Here is a 23324-nt window from a genome sequence, read left to right on the forward strand (position 1 = left end):
TCACTTTAGCTTTAAAGATACACACAGCCTGGGAGTGAAGGGATAGAAAAAGATATTTCAAACAAATGGTAACCAAAAGAAAGCAGAGTTAGCTATATGTATATCAGACAAAATAGACTTTAAGCTGCAAATGCTCAAAAGCAACTAATAAGGTAATAGTATGATGATAAAGGGGTCAGTCCACCTAGAATATATAACAATTGTAAATATTTATGTAGCCAACATTGGAGCATCGAAATATATGAAGCAAAGAGTAACAGAAGTAAAAGGAGACATAAACAGCAATACATTAATAGTTGGAGACCTTAACATCTTACTCTCAACAATGGATAGATCATCCAGCAGAGAATCCACAAGGAAACAGTGGATATGAATAACACTATGAATCAAATAGACCTAACAGACACATACAGAACATTCCATTCAACAGCACCAAAATACACATTCTTTTTAAGTGCAAACAGAACAATTTCTAGGATAGATCATATGGTAGGCCACAGAACAAGTCTTAGTAAATTTAAGAACATTGAATCATACCAAATCTTTTCCAAACAGAATGATATGAAACTAGAAATCAACAACAGGAGAAAAACAGGAAAATTCACAAATATTTGATACATGGATTTTTTTTAAAAAACACACTCCTGAACAACCAAGGGATCAAAGAAGAGATGAAAAGATAAAAAAGTATCTTGAGACAAATGAAAATGGAAACAACATACAAAAACTTACAAGGTGCAGCAAAAGCAGTTCTAAGAGGGAAGTTTATATGGATAAACACATACATTGAAACAAAAGAAAACTCTCAAATAAATAAACAAATTTTATACCTCAAGGAATTAGAGAAAGAAGAATAAATGAGGCCCAACAGTAGCAGAAGGGAGGAAATAAAAAAAAAGAGGAGAAATAAACAAAATAAAAAATAATGGAAAATATTAACAAAACTATAGAGTTGGTTTTTTGAAAAGAAAAACAAAACTGACAAACCTTTAGCTAGCCTAACCAAGAGAAAAACAGGACTCAAATAAATAAAATGATAAATGAAAGAGGAGACATTACAACTGATACCACAGATGCAAAGGATAATAAGGAACTTCTTTGAACAACTATATGCCAACAAATTGGATAATGTAGAATAAATTGAAAAATTCCTAGAAACAAACAACTTACCAAGAGTGAATCATGAAGAAACAAAAACTCTAAACAGACTAAGAATGAGTAAGGAGATTGAATCAGTAACCATAAACCTCCCAACAGAGAAATGACCAGGACCTGGTAGTTCACTGGTAAATTTTTACCAAAGATTTAAGAAGAACTGATGCCAAATCTTCTCAAACTCTTCCAAAAAATTGAAGAGGAGAGGAATGCTCCAAAATTCATTTTATGAGGCCAGTATCACCCTGATACCAAAGCCAGATAAAGACACTACAAGAAAAGTAAACTACAGGCCAATGTCCCTGATGAATATAGATGTAAAAATTCTGAACAAAGTACTAGCAAACTGATTTCAACAGCTCATTAAAAGGATCGTACAGCAAAGTCAATTGGGATTCATCCCTTGGGTGCAAGGATGGTTCAACATATGCAAATCGGTAAGTGTGATATATCACAATAATAGAATTTTTAAAATCCTATGATCATCTCAATAGACACAGAGAAAGCATTTGACAGAATTCAACATTCATTTATAATAAAAGCTCAACAAACTGTGTAGAGAAGGAATATACCTCAACATAATAAAGGCCATATATGATAAGTCCACAGCTAACATCATATTCAGTGGTGAAAAGATGAAAGCTTTTCCTCTATCAGGTACAAGACAAGGGTGCCCAGTATCACCACTCCTATTCATCACGGTACCGGAAATTCTAGTAAGGGCACTCAAGCAAAGAAAATAAATAAAAGACATTAGAATCAGAAAGCAAAAAGTAAAATTGTCTCTATTTGCAGATGATGTGATTTTATATATAGAAAATGTGAAAACCTCATAAAAAACTTTTAGATAATCATGAATTGAATAAAGTTGCAGGACGCAAAATCAACATACAGAAATCAATAGCGTTTCGATACACTGACAACTAATTATCTGAAAAAGAAACAAGAAAAACAATCCCATTTATAATAGCATCAAACAGAATAAAATACTTAGGAATAAATCTAACCAAAGAAGTGAAAAGTCTCTACAATGAAAACTATAAGACACTGATGAAAGAAACTGAAGATGACACAAATAAATGGAAAGATATCTTATGTTCATGGATTGGAGAAATTAATATTGTTAAAATATCCATACTACCTAAAGCTGTCTATAGGTTCAGTGCAACCCTTATCAAGATTCCAGTGGCATTTTTTACATAAATAGAAAAACAATCCTGAAATTTGTTTGGAATCACAAAAGACCCTGAATAGGCAAAGGAGTCCTGAGAAAGAAGAATAGAGCTGGAGATATAACACTTGCTGATTTCAAACTGTGTTACAAAGCAATAGTAATCAAAACAGTATGGAAATGGCATAAAAACAGACACACAGGGCAATGGAACAGAATCAAGAACCCAGAAATAAACCCATGCATAATATGGTCACTAATATTTGACAAGGGAGCCAAAAATACTCAATGGAGAAAAGACAGGCTCTTCAATTAATGGTGCTAGAAAAACTGGATATTCACAGGTAAAAGAATTAAACTAAACCCCTATCTTACACCAGTCACAAAAAGTTAACTCGAAATGAATTAAAGGCTTAAATGTAAGATATGAAACCATAAAGCTCCTATAATAAAAACATAGGGGGAAAAAAACCTCCTTGACATTCGTCTTGGCAATGATTTCAAGGATGTGACACCTAAAGCTCAAGCAACAAAAGCAAAAATAAACAAATGGGACTACAGCAAACTAAATAGCTTCTACACAGCCAAAGAAGCAATCAACAAAAATAAAAGGCAGCCTACAGAATGGGAGAAAATATTCTCAAACCACACATCTGATAAGGGGTAACATCTAAAATAAATAAGGAACTCATACAACTCAATAGCAAAGTATCAAATAATCCAACTAAAAAGTGGACAAAGGACCTGAATAAGCTTTTTTCCAAAGAAAATATTCAAAGAGCCAACAGGAACATGAAAGGGTGCTCAAGATCACTAATCATCAGCAAAGTGCAAATCAAAACCACATGAGATATCACTTCACAACTGTTTGAATGTATTATCAAAAAAACAAGAGATGGGCTTCCCTGGCGGCGCAGTGGTTGAGAGTCCGCCTGCCGATGCAGGGGACACGGGTTCGTGCCCCGGTCCGGGAAGATCCCACATGCCGCGGAGCGGCTGGGCCCGTGAGACATGGCCGCTGAGCCTGTGCGTCTGGAGCCTGTGCTCCGCAACGGGAGAGGCCACAACAGTGAGAGGCCCGCGTACCACAAAAAAAAAAAAAAACAAGAGATAACAAATGCTGGTGAGGATGTGGAGAAAAAAGAGCCCTTGTACACTCTTGGCAGGAAATGTAAATTGCTGCAGCCACAACGGTGAACAGTATGGAGGTGCCTCAAAAAATTAAAAGATAGAACTACCATATATGATCCAGCAACTCCAGTTATGGGCCTAAACTCAAGGTAGATGAAATCACCATCTCAAAGAAGAGATTATCTGCACTGTCATGTTCACTGCAGCATTATTTATAGTAGCCAGGACATGGAAACAATCCAAGTCTCCACTGATGGATAAATGGATAAAGAAAATGTGATATATATGATATATATATGTAAGATATAAATGTATTTTAGAGATATATTTATATATTTACATATATGTGTGATAGAATATTACTCAGCCATAGAAAAGAATGACATCTTGCCATTTGTGACAGCGTGGATGGACCTTGAGGACATTATGCTAAGTGAAATAAGTCAGACAGAGAGAAGTAAAAACTGCATGATCTCACTCACACGTGGAATTTTTTTTTAAAAAAAGAACTCATAGAAAGAAAGAACAGATTGGTGGGGGTGGGGAGTTGGTGAAACTGATAAAGGGGATCAAAAGGTATAAACTTCCGGTTACAAGATCAATAACTTCTGGAGATGTAATGTACAGCATGGTGACTCTAGTTATTAATACTGTATTGAATATTTGAAATCTGCTAAGAGAGCTTAAAAGTTCTCATCACAAGAAAAAGAAATCTGTTCATAGTGACAGACATTAATTAGACTTATTGTAATGTCCATTTTGCAGTCACTATAAAACTCCTAGAAGAAAACAAAGGCAGAACACTCTCTGACATCAGTTGCACCAATATCTTTTTCAATCCATCTCCCTGAATAACGGAAATAAAAATAAACAAATGGGACCTAATTAAACTCAAAAGCTTTTGCACAGCAAAGGAAACCATAAACAAAACGAAAAGACAACCCACAGATTGGGAGAAAATATTTGCAAATGACGGGACCAACCAGGGATTAGTCTCCAAAATTTACAAACAGCTCATGTGGCTTAATATCATCAAAACAAACAACCCAATCACAAAATGCGCAGAAGACCTAAGTAGACATTTCTCCAAAGAAGACATGCAGATGGCCGAGAGGCACATGAAAAGATGTTCAACATCGTTAATTATTAGAGAAATGCAAATCAAAACTACAATGAGATATCACCTCACACCAGTCAGAATGGCCATCATCAAAAAATCCACAAACAATAAATGCTGGAGAAGGTGCGGAGAGAAAGGAACCCTCCTACACTGTTGCTGGGCATGTAAATTGGGGCAGCCACTATGGAGAACAGGATGGAGGTTTCTTAAAAAACTAAAAATAGAGCTACCATATGACCCTGCAATCTCACTCTTGGGCATATATCCGGAGAAAAACATGGTCTGGAAGGATACATGCACCCCGATGTTCACTGGAGCACTATTTACAATAGCCAGGACATGGAAGCAACCTAAGTGTCCATTGACAGATGAATGGATAAAGAAGATGTGGCACATATATACAATGGAATATTACTCAGCCATTAAAAAGAATGAAATAATGCCATTTGCAGCAACATGGATGGACCTAGAAATTGTCATACTGATTGAAGTAAGTCAGACAGAGAAAGAGAAATATCGTATGATATTGCTTATATGCAGAATCTAAAAAGAAATGATACAGATGAACTTATTTACAAAACAGAAACAGACTCACAGACTTAGGGAACAAACTTATGGTTACTAGGGGGAAGGGTGGGGGGAAGGGATTGTTCAGGAGTTCGGGATTGACATGTACCCACTGCTATATTTAAGATGGATAACCAACAAGGACCTACTGTATAGCACAGGGAACTCTGCTCAATGTTATGTGGAAGCCTGGATGGGAGGGGAGTTTGGGGGTGAATGGATACACGTATATGTATGGCTGAGTCGCTTTGCTGTGCACACGAAACTATTACAACATTGTTAATTAGCTATACTCCAACATAAAATAAAAAGTTAAAAAAATATTGAATTAAATGTTAAGCCATCCAAGTATACATTGAGTATGTATTATGAATGGTGATAATATCTGTGGGAGGGTAAAATGCAACATTCACAGCATAATTGCTGCCCTCAAGGAGATTCCTATTTAGGTGAAATAAAAGTTAACATGAAATCCCTAGTTATGGGGGTTGCACTGCACGACCTCCACCGTCAGTACCATGTAACTCTAGGATGCCATAATTGCATATGAAATTAAATAAAATAAAGATGCAATGGACGAAAAATACACCAGAAGCACAAAGATAATTTTAAAATCGTCTCATCTCATCTGAAATAATATAAAAACACTAGCAAAAAAAAGTCAACGCTCTCAGAAGTGACAGCAAAGTTTTACACCTCGGTTCTAAGCTGCCAGATTCTCAACTGTTTGTGAGAATAATCTACACTATAACATTCTTTTCTTTCTATCTTGGCCCAAGGATATGAGTATAGGACCTTTGAAATATCAGATAAAAAGGAGAAGAATAAACTGTGTTAGGCAGAAAATATGAGAATAACGTCCTATCAAGATGACGATAACACAGGTGTCCAAAGCAAGACAAGAGCAGAACACACAGGAGAGGGGAAAATCTTGGATGCTACACATCAAGAGGCTTTCAGAAATGTGTAAATATAGTAGGCGATTACACTGCAGAAGCCCTCTGAATTGATCTGAGCACAGGTGGGCCTGTTAAGCAAAATGTCTGTCAGAGTACTGAATCAGAAAAGAGTTCCTCGTGTCCATTTGTATTCCACGTAGAGGGAGCACAGACAGGAAGTGAAAGGGAGGAAGCGGACCCTGACCATGGATTTAAATCCCCAGTCTGTCCATTACCACTGGGTGACACAGCCTCTTTGTGCCTAAGTGTCCTCATCTGTAGAATGGGTATAGAGATAGTTCGTACCTGAAAGTACTGTGATGGAGATAAACTGGTGAACACTATAAAGGTTGGAGAACAGTATCTAGCACTTTTTTTTTTTGGTAGGGCCAAGGCTGGCTTTTTTGCCTAGGAATCATATTAGAGTCCTCCAATGTCTTTTGTGTTTTTTTTGGGGGGGGGGCATCAAACACATGCTTTATGCATTGTCTGTGATTTCTAGGTTTTGTTTTTCTTAATAGTGGAACAAGAACTTAAAACCACCTGAGAAGCAATTTGCAAGCAGAATGCCTCTACATTTAATACAATTCCCCATCCCCCACATTTTTTTTTTTTGCAGTTACACACCTGTATTTCATTTGATCACAAACGTTTTTAGGGACGTGCCTTTATAGTGTTTTTGAAGCACTCAACTTTATTTTATATTAAATTATTTATTTTAAATTTATATTAAATTATTTATATTAAATTATATTTTATTTAATTCTTTTTGCACCACATTTCATCAGTTTATAAAGTAGCTAAAAATTTCATAATCACCGTGACAAGTACTAGTCATGTGAACATACTGAGTTACAAACATAACTCATTCATGGTGGAAATTCAACTCAACTGGTAAGAGAATTAAGTACTCTCAGTAGAGAGTTTCAACTAGTTGTCAACGTTTGGTAAATTGAGAGTGTAATCTAATATAATTTATAAGAGGAAATGGTGAGCATTGGTTAATCTGGCCAGTGAGTTCAAATAAGGTTAGTTATAGACTCCGGTTCCGTTAAGAATGTTACTTTTAGATTTTATTTGCTACACTGGTTTCTTAATCCATTAGAATTTAGCTCAAATTATTGATTTTAATATGGAGGCCCTTATTAATCTGACTTGCTTCCACCCATAGTCCCAGAGATGCTTTTCTGGAAACTGGAATCGACAAAGAAGTTTATGGCCATTCTTAAGATTTTAAATTTCAGGTTAGACTTTTTTCCTTTCCCATCATGGACTGGTTCCCTCTGTAAGTTTCCCAGAATCTGTCAACGAATCCTTAGAACTATCCTTTTGTTCCTCTTATATCAGAATTTGCTAAAGAATATCCATGTAACCTCTTATTCTCTGTTTTTGAGGGACAAATAATTAGCTATTTCCTATAAATTATTTTCTTTTCTACAACTTACAATGTATCTACTAAAATCACAATGTGTTCAACAATCTTCTTTCTGTATTTCTCTTCAGGTGGCTACTTAGATTGTAGAGAATCATTAGGCTGTATTCAGCAGATGACAACTAATGCAGTTTTTTAAGATACATAGAAACCTACTTAGAAATCTTCTGTACTGAGTCTCCAGTCCACGGGCAGCAGCTGTAACATCTCTCATACTCGGGACCAGGCACACTGGTGGGTTTGCTGTGCTCACCAGCCACACCCTCAAACAAACTGGGCTGGACCAGCATGGCTGCATAGTTCCAAAGCCTCCACACAAGACAGGAAACATTCAGAAGAAGAGGTAGGGGTATAAACCTCTCTTAGGTGTATGTAAAGTAACTCCCCAACTTGCAGAATGAATCTGGGTCATTTATTCATTATTCCATTCAACAAATAATTACAGAGCTTCCACAGGTGCAAAGCAAGCCCAAACTGCTTTTCCTTTAGCCGGTGCTCCATGATATGTATTTGTGCCACCAGAAAATTAAAAAACCACAGGTCATATAATGAACAGACCACCTGAAAAACCAGCAACTTTGTCTATGACTGTGAGCCCTTAGATGTTAGAGGGCAGGCATCATCCTTGCCATTATTCTACGTCCAGAACTACTATCAGCCCATCTTTTACAAATTGCATTTAAATTAGAATGGCTCCTGGAAGTGAGGTCTATTTGGGGAGAAACAGTGTGTTGGCTGAAGACACCCAAGGAGTAAACACTGAGTTCCATTGTTAGCGCAAACACCATCCCCTGCCAGTTGGATATGTATTTAAGAAATTTGCGTCAGCCAATGAAGAAGCTTAAATATCTATGGCACATGTGTTTACTGTGGAAATGAACCATCATGATTCACAAACAGGGACTGTAGATCCTTAAAAATTGTTCCAGAAAAGCCTCAAGTTAAAACACGTAAAACGGAAAAATTCAGGAACATGCAATAGCTGTGAAAAGCGATTACAATAGTGGATCTTGATTATAAGAGAGCAAATGACATACAACTTTTAACAGATGCAACATTCTCTCTGACCAACATTTATCGTGGGCAGGATCAGGAAACAGAATAGAGATAGATGATTTTTTTCCCACACAATTTATGAGTCATAAATTATGAATTATGCGCTAATAGATAAAGCAGAGAGAAAATTAATTTAAGAGATGAGATCTATTTTACGATTCAGAGAGCTCTTTTCTCTTCATCGGAGGCGGGGGGGGGGGCGGGGGAGGATTACATTTTGATGTGCGGTTTTACCAAACATCTTTCTTTCTCTGAAATGAACTGCAATTTCTCATTATTTCCCTGAGGAGTCAGGGAAAGATGTTTGTGCCAAAGTTCAGAGGGTAAATTAGCAACACTGTCTCAACCATCTGGAAAAGTGCTGAACTTTCTAGCATGATGGAAATGTTCTGTACAAACACTGTCTAATATGGTAGCTGCTGGCCATGTGTGGCTTTTCAACACTTGAAATCTGACTAGTTTGACATAGAAACTTAATTTAAATTAATGTTTAATTTCAATAGCACCACATGGCTAGCGGCAACAGTGGTGACAGGCTAGTCTAGAGGGTATCTCTGTCTTTCCCCTTTCCTTTAGTCAATCAGACCAGGCAGCTGGGGGTTATCCTTTACAAACTTAGAGCTTGTTTGAGCAAATATGAACATTAATAGCATTAAAAAAAAATAGGAAACAGCAAAGATCAGCCTTCTAGACCCCTTTGCCAATCCACGTGTCTCCCTGCAGTCAGATATATTTTCTAGTGCTTTCTCGGGGGGCAGCTTCAAAATGATTCAAATGGTTTGCCTTTCCACAACTTTCCCTGTTATGAAGGCAACCGGAAGAGTTTGGTGAGAACGCTTAGACGAAGAGAACCTGTAAAAGACTGAGGCGGAGTGTATTAGGTTGTGAGGAGGCAGGCTGCAGAGAGAGAGAGAGATGAAAGTACAACATACCCCAGCTGTAGTTTTGCTTACAGAGAGTTTGAAATAAAGAAATGTACTTCGGCATCACATAAAACTCCGCCTTGCTTATCAGGGAGTGCAAGACTACTAATACTTGTCCCCAGAGCCATCAATTATTTGCTGACTCCATTCCCCGGTTTCACTTGATACCTCTGATTGTTTCCTTTTACCTGTTTATTATTTGTTGATGCATTTCTTTATCAAAATTAGGTTTAAAGAGTCAAGAGATTTAAGAGACATTCAATTTTAATGACATCCCTTGAGAGGGGAGAGAATGGAGGTTCCGACGCAATATGTCTTGCCCATGGAGATAGTGGTACCTTTTGAAGTTAACTCACTTCCTGTCAATAGCAAGCATTTCAGTAGCAAAGGCTGTTTTGCACAGAAACACATACCTGGAGGAGCAGATCAGAAGTTGGTCTGACTCGCTGTTGGAAAAGGATGCTTAGCGTTCGATTCTGTTGTTCCAAATCAAACACTCTCGTTTTCAACTTTACACATTCCTCCCTTAGATCCTGCAACAAACACATTGAAAGAAAAAAAAGTCCATTACCATTAAGACACTTTTGCATATTAATACTATATTTCATCTGATATTTCAGGCGCATTAGTAAAAAATAGTATTTTAAGCCTTCAAGCCCCCCAGAAATAGATCACACACAATGTTTTCTTCCACAGCCCACTGTCTGATAGAATTATTATGTTCAGGGAAGACCTACTTGAAAAAAAAAAAAGCACCTTGAAATCAGAAATGCATTAATCTAGCATGCTATTTTTGAAGATGGTAAATCTCAGCAATATAACGTCAATTTAAGCTTCCACCTATATATCTGGCTTTTTCATTGTCTTCATAAAAGCAATCATAAAGCACAGACCACAGGACAATGTTTTTACAGTGAATAGAGATTTGGTCAACTAAAGAAACTATCACTTTTTTTTTAAACATCTTTATTGGAGTATAATTGCTTTACAATGGTGTGTTAGTTTCCGCTTTATAACAAAGTGAATCAGTTATACATATATCCCCATATCTCCTCCCTCTTGCATCTCCCTCCCAACCTACCTATCCTACCCCTCTGGGTGGTCACAAAGCACCCAGCTGATCTCCCTGTGCTATGCAGCTACTTCCCACTAGCTATCTGTTTTACGTTTGGTAGTGTATATATGTCCATGCCACTCTCTCACTTTGTCACAGCTTACCCTTCCCCCTCCCCATATCCTCAAGTCATTCTCTAGTAGGTCTGTCTTTATTCCCATCTTACCCCTAGATTCTTCATGACTTTTTTTTTTTCTCCGAGTCTCTCATACAGAGTGAAGTAAGTCAGAAAGAGAAAAACGAATACCGTATGGAAACTATCACTTTTGATGGACGCTTCCTCTGTCGTTTGCGGAAACGAGTTGAAATTCTCAATGCGGCTAACCGAGTCAGTGATGGATTTAGATGGAGTGAAGCAACTGTGAAGTGAAGGCTTATAAGGCCACTTGAAACTTGCCCATCCTCTGAACTAGTGGATTTCCATATCTTTTGGGATGTTCTGGTCTTAGTGTTGGGGAAGAAGTAGAAGAACCGTACCTCAGCATCCCCTTAGAGCAGCTCTTCTGAATAGTTCAAACACCAAGGAGCTTTCATGAGGGGGGCTGACAGGCGGGAGCTTTAGAATGCTCTAGAATCCCACCCAGGAGCTGCCTTCCAAGTTAACTTGTGATAAAGACAGTACTTATACTGACATGTCTACACCCTCTTTGGTGGGGTTCAAGGAACACCCGGTAGAATAAAGCCCCAAGGCAAGGTTCTTCAAAAGCCGACCCTTTTCTACATTTCAAACTTTATCTTATACTATTTCCTTATTTGAAAAAAAAAAAATAGGTTTCTGCTCTTACCATGCTCTTACCCTGCTCTTTAACAAGGGTCTGCCTGTTCTCGAAAGCACCAGGCATTCTGCCTCCTTCCCCCTCCCCGACCTCCCTTTTGCTTCTCATCCACCTCCTTCTTCCGGTCCAAGTTTGCCTCTTCGGTTGACATCCAGTTCAAATTCTGTTTCGTCCCCCACGCCTTTACCTGGCATCCTCCGCTTTTATCTGCTCCCTTTCCTGAACTCCAGTAAGCCCTCAATGCCTCTTCTACGACATTTAGTTAATGTGAGATACTGCTCTGTGTTGATTTGCTTTCAGGCTCTGGCCTTATCTTGTCAATCAGATGACACGCTCCTCCAAAGGCACGAGGAGATACTCACAGAAACACCAGCACGAGCATATTGTTCTGACATTTTTCCTTCACCACCTAGCACAGCACCCCACAGAGCAGTAGGAGCTTGATAAAATTGTGTGCTGATTTTGTTAAAGGGGTTAATGATGATGAGTTCTATTCTCTAGTGATGGTGTGATAAAGAGAGCTTTAAGTTTCTCAACACTGTTGTGTGTCTACCTGTGTATTCTGAGGTGGGGCAGCTACAGGCCTCACTGAGGGCTCTGCAAGCAAGACAGGGTGCCAGTCCACAGCTCTGCTCCCCAGGACCTAAATAGCAGTCACAACGGTGAGTGCGCCTGTTTCCTACACAACCTTGGGGCAACCTAAGTGTGCAGCTAGAGAGAGGTCTAGCTTCCGAGGCTTTACCTGAGATGCATCATCACTGCCAGGCTTATTCATTCTAGGCAAAGAGATAGGCCAAGCTATAGCTCAGTGCACAGCTTACACTCTTCTCACCTTTTTAGCTAAATAAGGAAGCTGATGCGTAGGATGTTTTCAACTGATTGCTGCCTACAAATGCAGAGCAGAGCAAAGGAATGCCATGTCCAGATGAGGCAACCAGGGTGCCAGCTGTAGGAGGGCAGCAGCTGTAAAAGCAGGGGCAGGGGGTGTGTGCATGCCATTTAGCAGAGGCTGTTTTGGGGGGCTAGGCGCTGCTCAAATTAAAAGGCTAAATTTGCTGTCTTTATTTAGAATTCAACCTCTGTGTCTCGCTAATGCTAATTTTTGTTCTTAGCGTGTATATAACACTCCCTGCTCCCAAACGCTAATTGTTTTCACTACTGCTAATTAAGCAATTAATAAAACTTGACTGTGAGGTAAATAAGTATTAATAGTACCTATTGGGTGGGAAAACACAATCATTCTCACTTGTGGGGGGTGGGTGGGGATGGAAACAGAAGCATATGAGTTTGGATTTGCAAGGAGAAAGGAGACTTGTAAGGAAGACCAGCAACAGTTTTTAGTAGCAAAACTGAGAATAACTTGAAAAGATTTCTTCAGACGGGTAAAAAAAAAAAGAAAGAAAAAAAATCAATATATTCTAAAGCAAGTTTTTGTACCAGTGCCCAAATTTCCATGGCCATTACTGTTACTTAAGGCAGTAAAAGTTCATTAGCAGGAACACACTTTATCGACCTCGAGGACCGTTCATCACTCCTGGCTCATCTCGATCAGCACAGAGCAGAGGGGGGAATGGAGGGCTTCAGGAATGTGACGCTGCTCTTACAATCACTGACCCACAGAATTGAGCTGGACAGAAAATTTGTAGATATAAAAGAATATTCTGTGTTGCTTTAACATTCTTGTTTTCTTCACTCAAGCTGTGGACGGTTAAGTGATGCCAGACAGCTGTCATCCCAAGAAACTGTAATCAAAGCCATGTGCGTGTGCCCATGTGCACACACATAAACACAGCCAGACTGGAGAGATGGAAAGAGAGAGAGAGAAACCACAGTTTCCTTGACTACGAGGCAGAGTGTCAGCGGCTGTCTGTGCTTCCCCTGGGCTCACAACGAGAACCCACTAACATAAAGGCCCATATGACATTTTGAGGCTGGGTGCAAGAGCCACTATTCTAATGCTGTCGATTATAGAGGGGAGAACTAGACTATGCCCCCCAGGTAAGGCGTTAGAAGCTAAAGAACTCTCCTGTTCAGAGGCCAGCCTCTGAGATCATGGCTCCCAACAGAGGCTGGACCATCTGCCCTCATCCACAACCTTTGTTTTTCTCTGCTCCCTAGTATGTCTCAGGCCTCAAGGGGAGGACCCCACTGAAAATATAAGGTTGTGTCTTTAGAAAGAAAAAAGGGGATGTGTTGTATAATGTTATCAGGAAGAAAAAATGCCAAAGAGTTGACTACATTTCATCTCATGTAAGCAAGTATAGTGGTCTTTGGGTTCAAGGAAATAGCCCAACCTGTTTTCTTTGCAATCTGCTTGCCACTCTCAATTGAAATAAAGTAAGGCATTACAGCTGGATGCCAGGGGAAAATATACTGAGCGATGGGATGCTACTGGTCTAAAAGGGCCCTGTGTATCTTAACGATCCCAAACCACAACTTCCCCGGAGGATCCACACATCGTACTCCTGACAAGTTCCACCTGTGTCTGGGGCTGAACGAGATTCTGGCTTCATTGCTGCGTAGCAGTTATGGAGTATGGTTACTTTATGCATTTAGAGCAAAACCATTGCCAGCTCCAGGCTAAAGGAAATTTAGGGAAATGCTGGTTGATTAGAAGCTCGATATATACTGATATTACCACTGGAGTACTGTTGATTAAATCTGATTTTATCGTGTACAGTGATATTATACTGGTATTCCTATTTCAGAGGCAGTGTGTATCATGGGAACACACTGGATTGGCAGTTAGGAGGCCTGGGCTCTGGTCCTCATTACCCACCTGACCTTGAGGAAGTAACTTATTCTGGTTACGCCTCAGTTTCCTCACCTGCAAACGTAGCTTCTGCACAAAACCAGGCTTTCAAGACAAGGCATGCCTCAGCTGCTTCATGAGATGGCTGGTCAAGGGCCACCTGAATCCTTCCCTTAAGCTTACTGGACACCACATCCACCAGCCCCTCCCAGTCACAACCCTTCTCAGTGTCTGTCACTGATATATCCCTATCTCTTCTAAGAATGCTAATACTTCTGTAAGAAGAAAAGGATTTACTGGAAAAGGCTGGTCACATCTCAGACCAACCAAGGACCTCAACATCAAATACTTAAAAAGGCAAGACAGGTAACATAATTGTATCACTGAATCAGGCCAGTTCTAATCAACAGGAAGTGGTGGGTCTCGTGGCAAACTGAATACTGCAAGCCTTCATCCAAAAGGCATTCAGATGAAAACATTCTTAATCTGGGTGATGGCTAAACAGTTTATGTCATTACCGTGAATTGAGCCTATTACCAAAGCTAGTCGACAAGCTCAGGGTTAAATGTTCCCACTAAGGCCCCTGGCAGTTGGGAAATTCTGGGGTCTAAAATAAGACTGATTCTTAGAAAGCTTGATTTGGAGAAATCTCCAAATTTAGAGTCACTTTTGACTCCACGCATGTCAGATCCTGGACGTCCCTGCTAGCGAGGACTGGCGATGCTTCCAGAAGTTTTAAGAAATCTACTGGCTTCCTTGCCCTTTTGTTTTATTTCCTGCAATCGTATGTAACTAATCATTGGGTTTCAACCCATCTGTTGATTTTTATAGCATCTCTTCTGGTATGCCAGAAAAATACCTTTTTGGTTGCCCAGGGAGGAGGATATGAAGTCATGGCAGATTTGCCTTTGTGTCATAACAAATGATACAGTCCCAATTTGTACTGAGTGGTACAAAGGGTAAGGGCATGGAGTGGAGTGCAGTAACCCTAGGTTAACATATGGGCTTTGGCACTTCTAGCAATTGGAACTATGGGAAATTTATTTTTGTAGCCCTACCTCACAAGACGGCAGTGAAAACAAAAACAATTCAGTGCATTTAAAATGCTGGACATGGGGTCTGACTCCTTGGTAGTGCTAAGTAAATATAAACAGACTCTCTTCAAGGAAACCAGATCCTACCCACACCATTGCTACACAAGTGGACCCAGATGGCCTGACCACACCTCCTACAAGGGAAATATGTAGAAGTTGGGAGTTCTTTTAGCTTCAAACTACAAAATTGTGTTCTGCTGCTATCTGGTTGGCTGTACTGCTAGATTCCACCATACAAGGGCCTTAACTCACGTTGGCAAATTAAAAAACACCATGAATATTTGGCAATTCTAAAGAACATGAAGGTAAGGCTGAGGTTGTTGATATGCTGGAAAATAACTCCAGGGAAAAATGCTTTTCTTCCGAGTTTGGTGTTAGTGGCAAAAAAGGAAAAAGGAAAAAAAAAAAAAAAAAAGAACCTAGGAGAGTAACATTTTCAGTGAGTGTAATTGTCTTAATGAAGATAAAATGTATTTCAGACAAAAATATGAGTTTAGCTCAGGTTATTGATTTCACTTGCACTTATAGACTTGGACCTATGATTTGGAGGCATAAGTGGAAGTGAGCTGGGTTTAATATTGTCATTTTAGCGTTATTGATCTAAAGGAGGGACAGTCAGCTCTCTTAAGAGAACTCGCAGATTTCTGAGATAAATTGCATTACTTGACTAGGACATGATATGTACATTTAACAGAAGCTGCTAAATTTATGGAAATAATTTTTTTTCTACCAGTATTTGGAAAGGAAATACACTCTGTGACTTCAAGATGCTTATCGGAGCCAATGCCTGGTATGCCAGAAAAATACCTTTCTGGTTGCCCAGGGAGGAGGATATGAAGTCATGGCAGATTTGCCATTGTGTCATAATAAATGATACAGTCCAAAACTGTATGGTTATGACTATAATTTTACCTCATGGATTTTATGTGTGTGACTTGGATAAATCACTCAAGATTTCTGTTTTTTACTCTGTGCCAGCTACATCCCTCTTTAGAATTAGGTTTCTCATCTGCTTTCGGAGAAACCTAATTTTATTTCCTATATTGTGCTCTTAATTAAAAAGAAATTTTTGTCTTTTTGTAGCAATTCTACAGTCTCTAGAAAAACTGGGAAGTGCATGTTTCTGCAGAACATGATTCTTTTGGAATCTCTGAAAGCCCAGGCATCTTTGCCTGCTTCACAGTATCCCTGAGGTGTGCTATCTCACAGTAGCACATCTTTTTGTGTCTTACTGCTTAACTGTACCAAGGCAGATTTATCTGTTTACTAGTTACTACTTGAATTTGTGTAGCTATTTTTTGTGGCTGACCTGAAAGGTTCCATTTTCCTTTATATTGTACCAGACAGCTTTCTTGTCTCTTTTCTGAGGCACCATTAAAAAAGACAGGCATGAGAAGTCTTTCAACAGTTACACACAGAGCTGCAACAGTGCCCCTTCATTCCTTAGGTTTGTAATTAAATGAGTGTCGAGTTTCCAGCAGGAGGAAAGCAGTTGAGAAATTAAAGCCTTTGAAAAAGAAAAGGCATTCAAATACATTGTGACAGAAATCATGAGTTGCCCTTCAACATCTGTTTCGACCCTTCTTCTACAATAAGGTGACAATCAATTTTCAGCTGGGCACATACCCAGAATAAAGACTCCACTGTCGGGCTCCCCTGGTGGTACAGTGGTTAAGAGTCCGCCTGCCAATGCAGGCGACACGGGTTCGAGCCCTGGTCTGGGAGGATCCCACATGCCGCGGAGCAACTAAGCCCGTGCGCCACGGCTTCTGAGCTTGTGCTCTGGAGCCCGTGAGCCACAACTGCTGAGCCCACGTGCCTAGGGCCTGTGCTCTGCAACGAGAGAGGCCACTGCAGTGAGAAGCCCGCGCACCGCAATGAAGAGTGGCCCCTGCTCGCCACAACTAGAGAAAAGCCACGCACGGCAACGAAGACCCAATGCAGCCAAAAATAAATGAAATAAAAATAAATTTATATAAAAAAAAAGACTCCACTGTCAGCTTCCTTAGGTGTGGATGTGTGATTAAGTTCCGTTCATGGAGATATAAGTAGGGAGGTGTGAAAACTTTTGGAAGTTTCTCTTAAAAGACAGCAGGTGTGTGTCTTTTAGCCTCTTCATTTTCTTTGGCTTTCATTTCTTCCTGATGGCTGAAATGTGGATGTGATCACTGGAGCTAGAGCAGCCATTTTGGACAATGAGGTAACCCTGGAAATGAAGGCCACATCCTGCAGGATAATAAGATGGAAGCCCGGATGCCAGGAACCCTATCAACTTTATGGAGCAGAGTCATCATACCAGTCATGTGCTGTCCACCTGCAGATTTAGATCTGAGAAATAAATAACTAATTTGATTTTATTTTATCTGATTTAAGCCACCATTATTTTGGATCTCTGTTACTCACAATGGAACCTAATTCTAACCTAATAAATGTGCTCAAATCTATTTATGTAGTTTAATGTAAAATCTGAATCAGTTAAAATCATTTGTAGCAGGAAGCATGATATTTTGACAGAAGTAGTTGGGGCAGAGAATCTAGCAAAAATATTATTCTAATGCCTCTACAGTACACATTTAAAATAATATTTATTTAAGTACCTTTATGAGAAGTAGTAAATCCCTAATAAAATTGTTTTCAATTAAAAGAAATCAAAATGTCATAAATGCTTTTGCTCTCCTTAGCCACATCCTCCTGAACATGCCACATGATCTAAGATCTTCTTTCAAAGAGGAAATCTATCTCACAGAGAGGTAAATCAGAATAAAAAAATTTGAAGGAATTAGAATTTAGCCTCTCAGACACATCATGGAAGGAGATGCAAAAGGTTCAGTAAAATTCGCCAAACCTGCCAAATTTGGGCAACTACCTGCATTTACCCACTCTGCCCCAATAACATGATCTGAAGGCAGAATAAGAAGATGACAAAGGAGAAGGTATAGAAATTTCAGGCTGAGAAATCACCATTTGTTGTTTTCCCTAACTTTATGAGGAGTAACTGACAAATATAATTGTATATATTTAAAGTGTAAAACATGACAATTTGATATACATTGCATGGTAGAATGATTACCAAGATCAAAATTATTAACACATCCTCACCTCACACAGTTAATTCTCTTTTTTTATTTTGTGATAATAAGGCTTAAGATCTACTCTCAGCAACTTTCAAGTATATAATACCACCATGTGTTTTATCTTTACCACAAACGTGTTCCTGGGGGAACAACTCTATATGTTCCGTTTTATAGGACGACCACAGCAATTCTGGGAAGTAGACATTGTTATCCCTATTTTACGGAACAGGAATTAAGGTCCAGAGAAGTTAAACAGACTTCCTAACCTCAAAGATCTCTTGCTGAATTTTAGGCCTCTGTTAATGCAGCCCATCACAGGCTATTCATTTTATAGGAGTCAGAGGAATCCATCAACTTATTTAATGTTTGCATTTACTAAATAAAAATGATAGGTTTGCTACTCATCTGGGTGGGCCCATGGAAATCTTTCATCTTCAAAAGGCTTTCTATTACTTTCCCAAGAGTTTAAATTTTATGAATCTATTGGTCATTGATGTTACTGCGTATGCCATCTAAAACGCACACAATTTTAACCTAAGTGAATAAATAGAAAAGTATTGTAGCTATCAATCATAGTTTCTGTTAGTTTGACAATGTGAGTTCCAATCTATTCACATAAGTACTTTGAAAATAATAAAGCCAGAAAGTGACCTACCTTTTGAGTGAGCAGAGCTTGCACAACTTGGTTGGCTACCTTTAAAAAATAAAGAAAAGAGTTGCCGTTTATAATAATGAGACTTTATATGCATGGACGCTAATTTATCAATAAGTTTCCCACAGCCTACTATAGCTAATTAGCTCCTTACTTTCCTCTTTCCTCTAGCTCCAGAGGACCTGATTCTTTTCATAATAAGCCTTTCCTTCTAGGTAATACTTTGCTTTTTCCAAAGGTGACCTTGTTGCTAATTAAAATGGTTAGGCTGGAAAGATCATTCATACCTTGACTCTCACATTTCCATATTTGGAAAAGTAATATCCTTTCATATGTAAAGTACTTTAAGAAGGCTAAAAAATGATACAGTGTAAAACATGATCCTAATTATCTGCATACAGTTTCTACACTGCTGATTTACAATGTCCTTTGCCTCTCCTTCCTATTCTTTTGCTGTGTGACTATTTCACTGCTTAAAATTACTTGCAATAGGGGTAGGTGGAATGGTGGAGAATAGGGACAACTCATTCTTTCCTATATGCTCTGCTTTCCTACTCCACATCTTTTACGCCATCCTCTTGTCATTGTTACCTGTGATAGAGTCTGATAGTTGTTTACTCTATCCCCCATTTGCCCCTTCCTCCTAAGTCACAAACCCTGATTTTTTGGCTGGACACATCCAAATACATTTCCCTGCCTCCCTTGTCACTGTGTGACAAACTTCTGGCCAATGAGTTTTTAGCAGTCTATTTTCTTGGACTTATAGGCAGTTTCTTATAAAAAGGGGGCTCATCCTTCTTTCTTTTCCTCGCTGGGATATGAAAGTGATGGCTGGAGCTTCAGCAGCCACCTTGACAATGGAAGTCACATATTAAGTATTTTGGGGCAGAAAAATAGGATGAGCCTGGTCTTGATGATGCATGGAGCTGCACTGTCTATCTCTGAACTGGTATATGAGAGAGAAATAAAATAGGCACTGTTATGTTGAGTTTCTTCTAATATACAACCAAATATAACTGTCACTAATATATTGCTAGAACTCTAATTTTCTTCAGGTATCAGGCAGCTTGTGACAGGAGGAGAAGCTGGGCCCCTCTCAGCCCAAGGAGGTGAATCTTGATTAATCTAAGCCAGTGTTGGTTATTCCAGTCCCTTTCAGCGACTGGCTTAGGAGTGGGCATGTGACACAATTCCAGTTAACGGCCATGTGAAAAACCAATAACATGTCCATGATATTTCAAGAATCTGGCATTTTCTCCAGATAACCATTCATCATTTCTACATGTATTTACACTAAGATTTCTTTTTCACCTGCAGGTTTCAAAAACACTTCACAAAGAGTCACTAAACTTCACCACAACCTTGAAATTATGTACCCATATGGCTAATATTGATAAAATTACGGTAGAAAGGTGAATTATGTGGAATTTTTTAGTCAATACATACGTAAACTGTAAACATTTAGTGTGATAACTGAAACTGACAGCATTAAAGACCGAGTCAGGATATTTAAATATCTTAAATATAAGGTATTTCTGTTCATTCATTTATTCAACATAAATTTGCAGAGTATCTACGATTGGGATGTGTTCTTTCATTTCAAAGAGAACACAGCTGGTAGGAGGTTGGCAAGAACACAATTATAAGTGTGATAATCGTGTAATCATGTAATCATATTGGTAATTCTCACATTCAACCTAAGGCTGAGGACCACACTTTTATCTTCTCTTTCTCTTGATAACAAATGTATTTTTGATGATGCTGAACTGTGTGTGCTCATTTCTCTGTCTAGTATAGGGGAACAGATTACGGTAAAAATGTTTTCATGGGGCTTAATTGTTTCTTAACTCAATATTGACGAAATAGCATATCCTTAATGACAGTGAGCCACCAGTAAGCCTCACTGAAAATTAAAATACAGGCTGCAATCAACTTGTGGTTAGCAGACATTTACACCACAAGCAGTAAATGACTAGAATCAGATTACCTACAACTGGTCCATTGAACTGTATGCACAAGAAGGATTCTTTTCCCTATCAGAATCCTTTTCAAATTTATATCGTTGACATTAAGTAAAAAAGAAAGGCCTTTCACTGAAACTAACTACAGTTTTGAAGAAAAAGTATTCTTAGGTAATTTGCTTTTTAGTCCAGCCCAAGTTAAAGAAGCATATCTAAGAACTATCATAGTCCAAAATAAATTGTATTTTCCGTAACTGGTACCATTACTTTTTCCTTTATTACTTTATTTATACACGATCACAGTGGTGATAAATGTTATTCGGCCGACACAAATTGACCAATAGCATAATCTTGAAAATCTTTCAGTTTTTAAATGTTCATTTCAATTTGTAACTGTGAATTTAAAGTCAAACTATATACCATCTATTTTATTCTTGCAAATTAAAAAAAAAACAGAAGAATTGAACTATTCATGCTCCTTAAATCAGGAACAATGTACCAAACTTAATTTATACCATAAATAATTTAATCCTTTTGGATAGCAAACTTTAGATTTGATTTACATTCTCATAAGACTGCCTAATATCAATATTTTCTTTTCTTCCTCCGAACTGGTCCCTCACTTAAACCAGTCTGTGGCACAGTGGTCGCATAAAATGGCTCTCTACATGATTTAGCAGGAGTCATAAACGAATACCTTATCTGTAAGAGCCTGTAGCAGTAAATATGTTATATCTTTGCAATCCAATATGTTTGCCCTATAGGCTTATAGACTCTATCTCTGATACAGTTCCTTTTGGCACGTACTTTGGACAATTGTTTGCTCTACCTGAAAACTGAACAAAGATACACGAATGCATTGTTTCTTTACCTACTGACATGGGGTTCTATTACCCAGAAGGGCTCACAGGTTCCTTGCAGAAAAGCAGGCATGTGATACACATGCATTCCTTGGTACTGTCTCTAAAGATAGTTTGCTGGGTTTTGTTACTACTTTTAACAGCTCAGGTTCCCCGATGCATCAACAGAACAACTATTTGGAGCTTGTGCCTGCAACCTCTGATAGGTTCACAAGATGATCCCTGGAATGGGCCCCTGCCCTTATCATAGCATCTTGCCCTTAGCACTCGGGTTGCAACTAATCACACCCCGGCAGGCCCAGCTAATGAGAACAAATACCTTCTAGTGTCAGCTGACAGCTTTCCTCTCCAAAGAAAGAAAAAGGACCAGCTGGGCTGGGCCATGGGGACCTGAGACACACTGAGCAAAGGTGACAGTCGGTCCTTAAGCCCCTGGCTTGTTTGACAACCTCCCTTAGGCTCTTTGTGGAAACCTCCCTCTTTGAATCTAGAAGAGGAGCAGGGGTGTGGGCAGCGGGGGAGCCGGGCGGGAGGAACAGGGGTGCCAAGAAGAGCGGCCAGGTACATCTCTCCTTTCCTCTCCGTAAGAATTCTCTCAGACAAGCCAGCTCCTCTGACACTTGGCTCATCTGTGACCCACACATGTCTTTGTTTTTCTTCCCTGTCAGATGAAGAGGGATGGGGGGGGAGGGCAGAGAGAGGAGAATCAGGGCTGCAGAGCGGTCTGTTACTTTATTGCCAAACAGTCCCTGAGGCTGAATGAGTTTATTCCGGAGGGAGCCAATGCTCACTACATCCTGAAGACTGTCGGGGATGGGGTCCAGGGTGGGGCGTGTAAGGTACTCAGCGGACACCATGCTTAACGGTCCTGTCCTCCTGCTTGGTGGTCCTGCTCTCACCCTTTTATGCGCTACTTTATCATGCCAAGCCACTGTCATGTCAGCAACGTAATGTACAAACCTGGTCGCTAAAGCGCGCCTTTTGGGAAATGTGCTTTGGAGAAGTTTTCTCTGCTTCTGAGCTTGGTTTACTGTAGGAAGGCAGCTGGGGGCAGGTGGGAAGAGCACTGGGGCAGAATCACAAAAAAGACCTGGGTTCAAATACTGCCTGTGTTGGTCATTCACTGATAATGTATGGGGGTGGGGAAGCAACCTGATTTTTCTTATCTGTCAAGCAGGGGAACCGTCTGCCTCTAAAATTGTGAAAAAAAGCATGAGATGATAGACATCATCAGAGAAAGCACCTTGGGCAGTACCTGATCAAAAGCAGACACCCCAAAAATGTTAAATCTGAATCCAATCATTCAAACTTCAGAAACTAAAACACATTTTCAGGTAAGCAGTTAAGGAAGGATGGTTTGAGAAGAAGGGCTTTTATTTGTAAAGGGATGAAGTGCGTGTGTGTGTGTGTGTGTGTGTGTGTGTAAAATACATGTATAAATAAAAATCACTAAGCACCTATATTATTTATTTCCTCTGTAAAAAAAAATCCTATAAGACCCTGGGAGAGGGGGAGATTTATATATGGGGTTCCAGTGAAAACTGATTT

General features: G+C 39.3%; 1 protein-coding gene across 18 annotated transcripts in view; it reads right to left on the minus strand.

The window, feature by feature from the left end:
* NCKAP5 (NCK associated protein 5) overlaps positions 1-23324 on the minus strand; it is a 1134964-nt gene that overhangs the window by 166511 nt on the left and 945129 nt on the right. For all 18 annotated transcript variants that reach the window (XM_079924718.1, XM_079924716.1, XM_079924715.1 and 15 more), the window contains 2 exons: positions 18959-18997; positions 9907-10026 (listed from right to left, as the gene is read on the minus strand). In XM_079924718.1, coding sequence (XP_079780844.1) covers positions 9907-10026; positions 18959-18997 — 159 coding nt within the window. The remainder of the gene's footprint in view (positions 1-9906; positions 10027-18958; positions 18998-23324) is intronic.

Source organism: Stenella coeruleoalba, assembly GCF_951394435.1.
Source record: "Stenella coeruleoalba genome assembly, chromosome: 6".
In the NCBI taxonomy this organism is placed as follows: domain Eukaryota; kingdom Metazoa; phylum Chordata; class Mammalia; order Artiodactyla; family Delphinidae; genus Stenella; species Stenella coeruleoalba.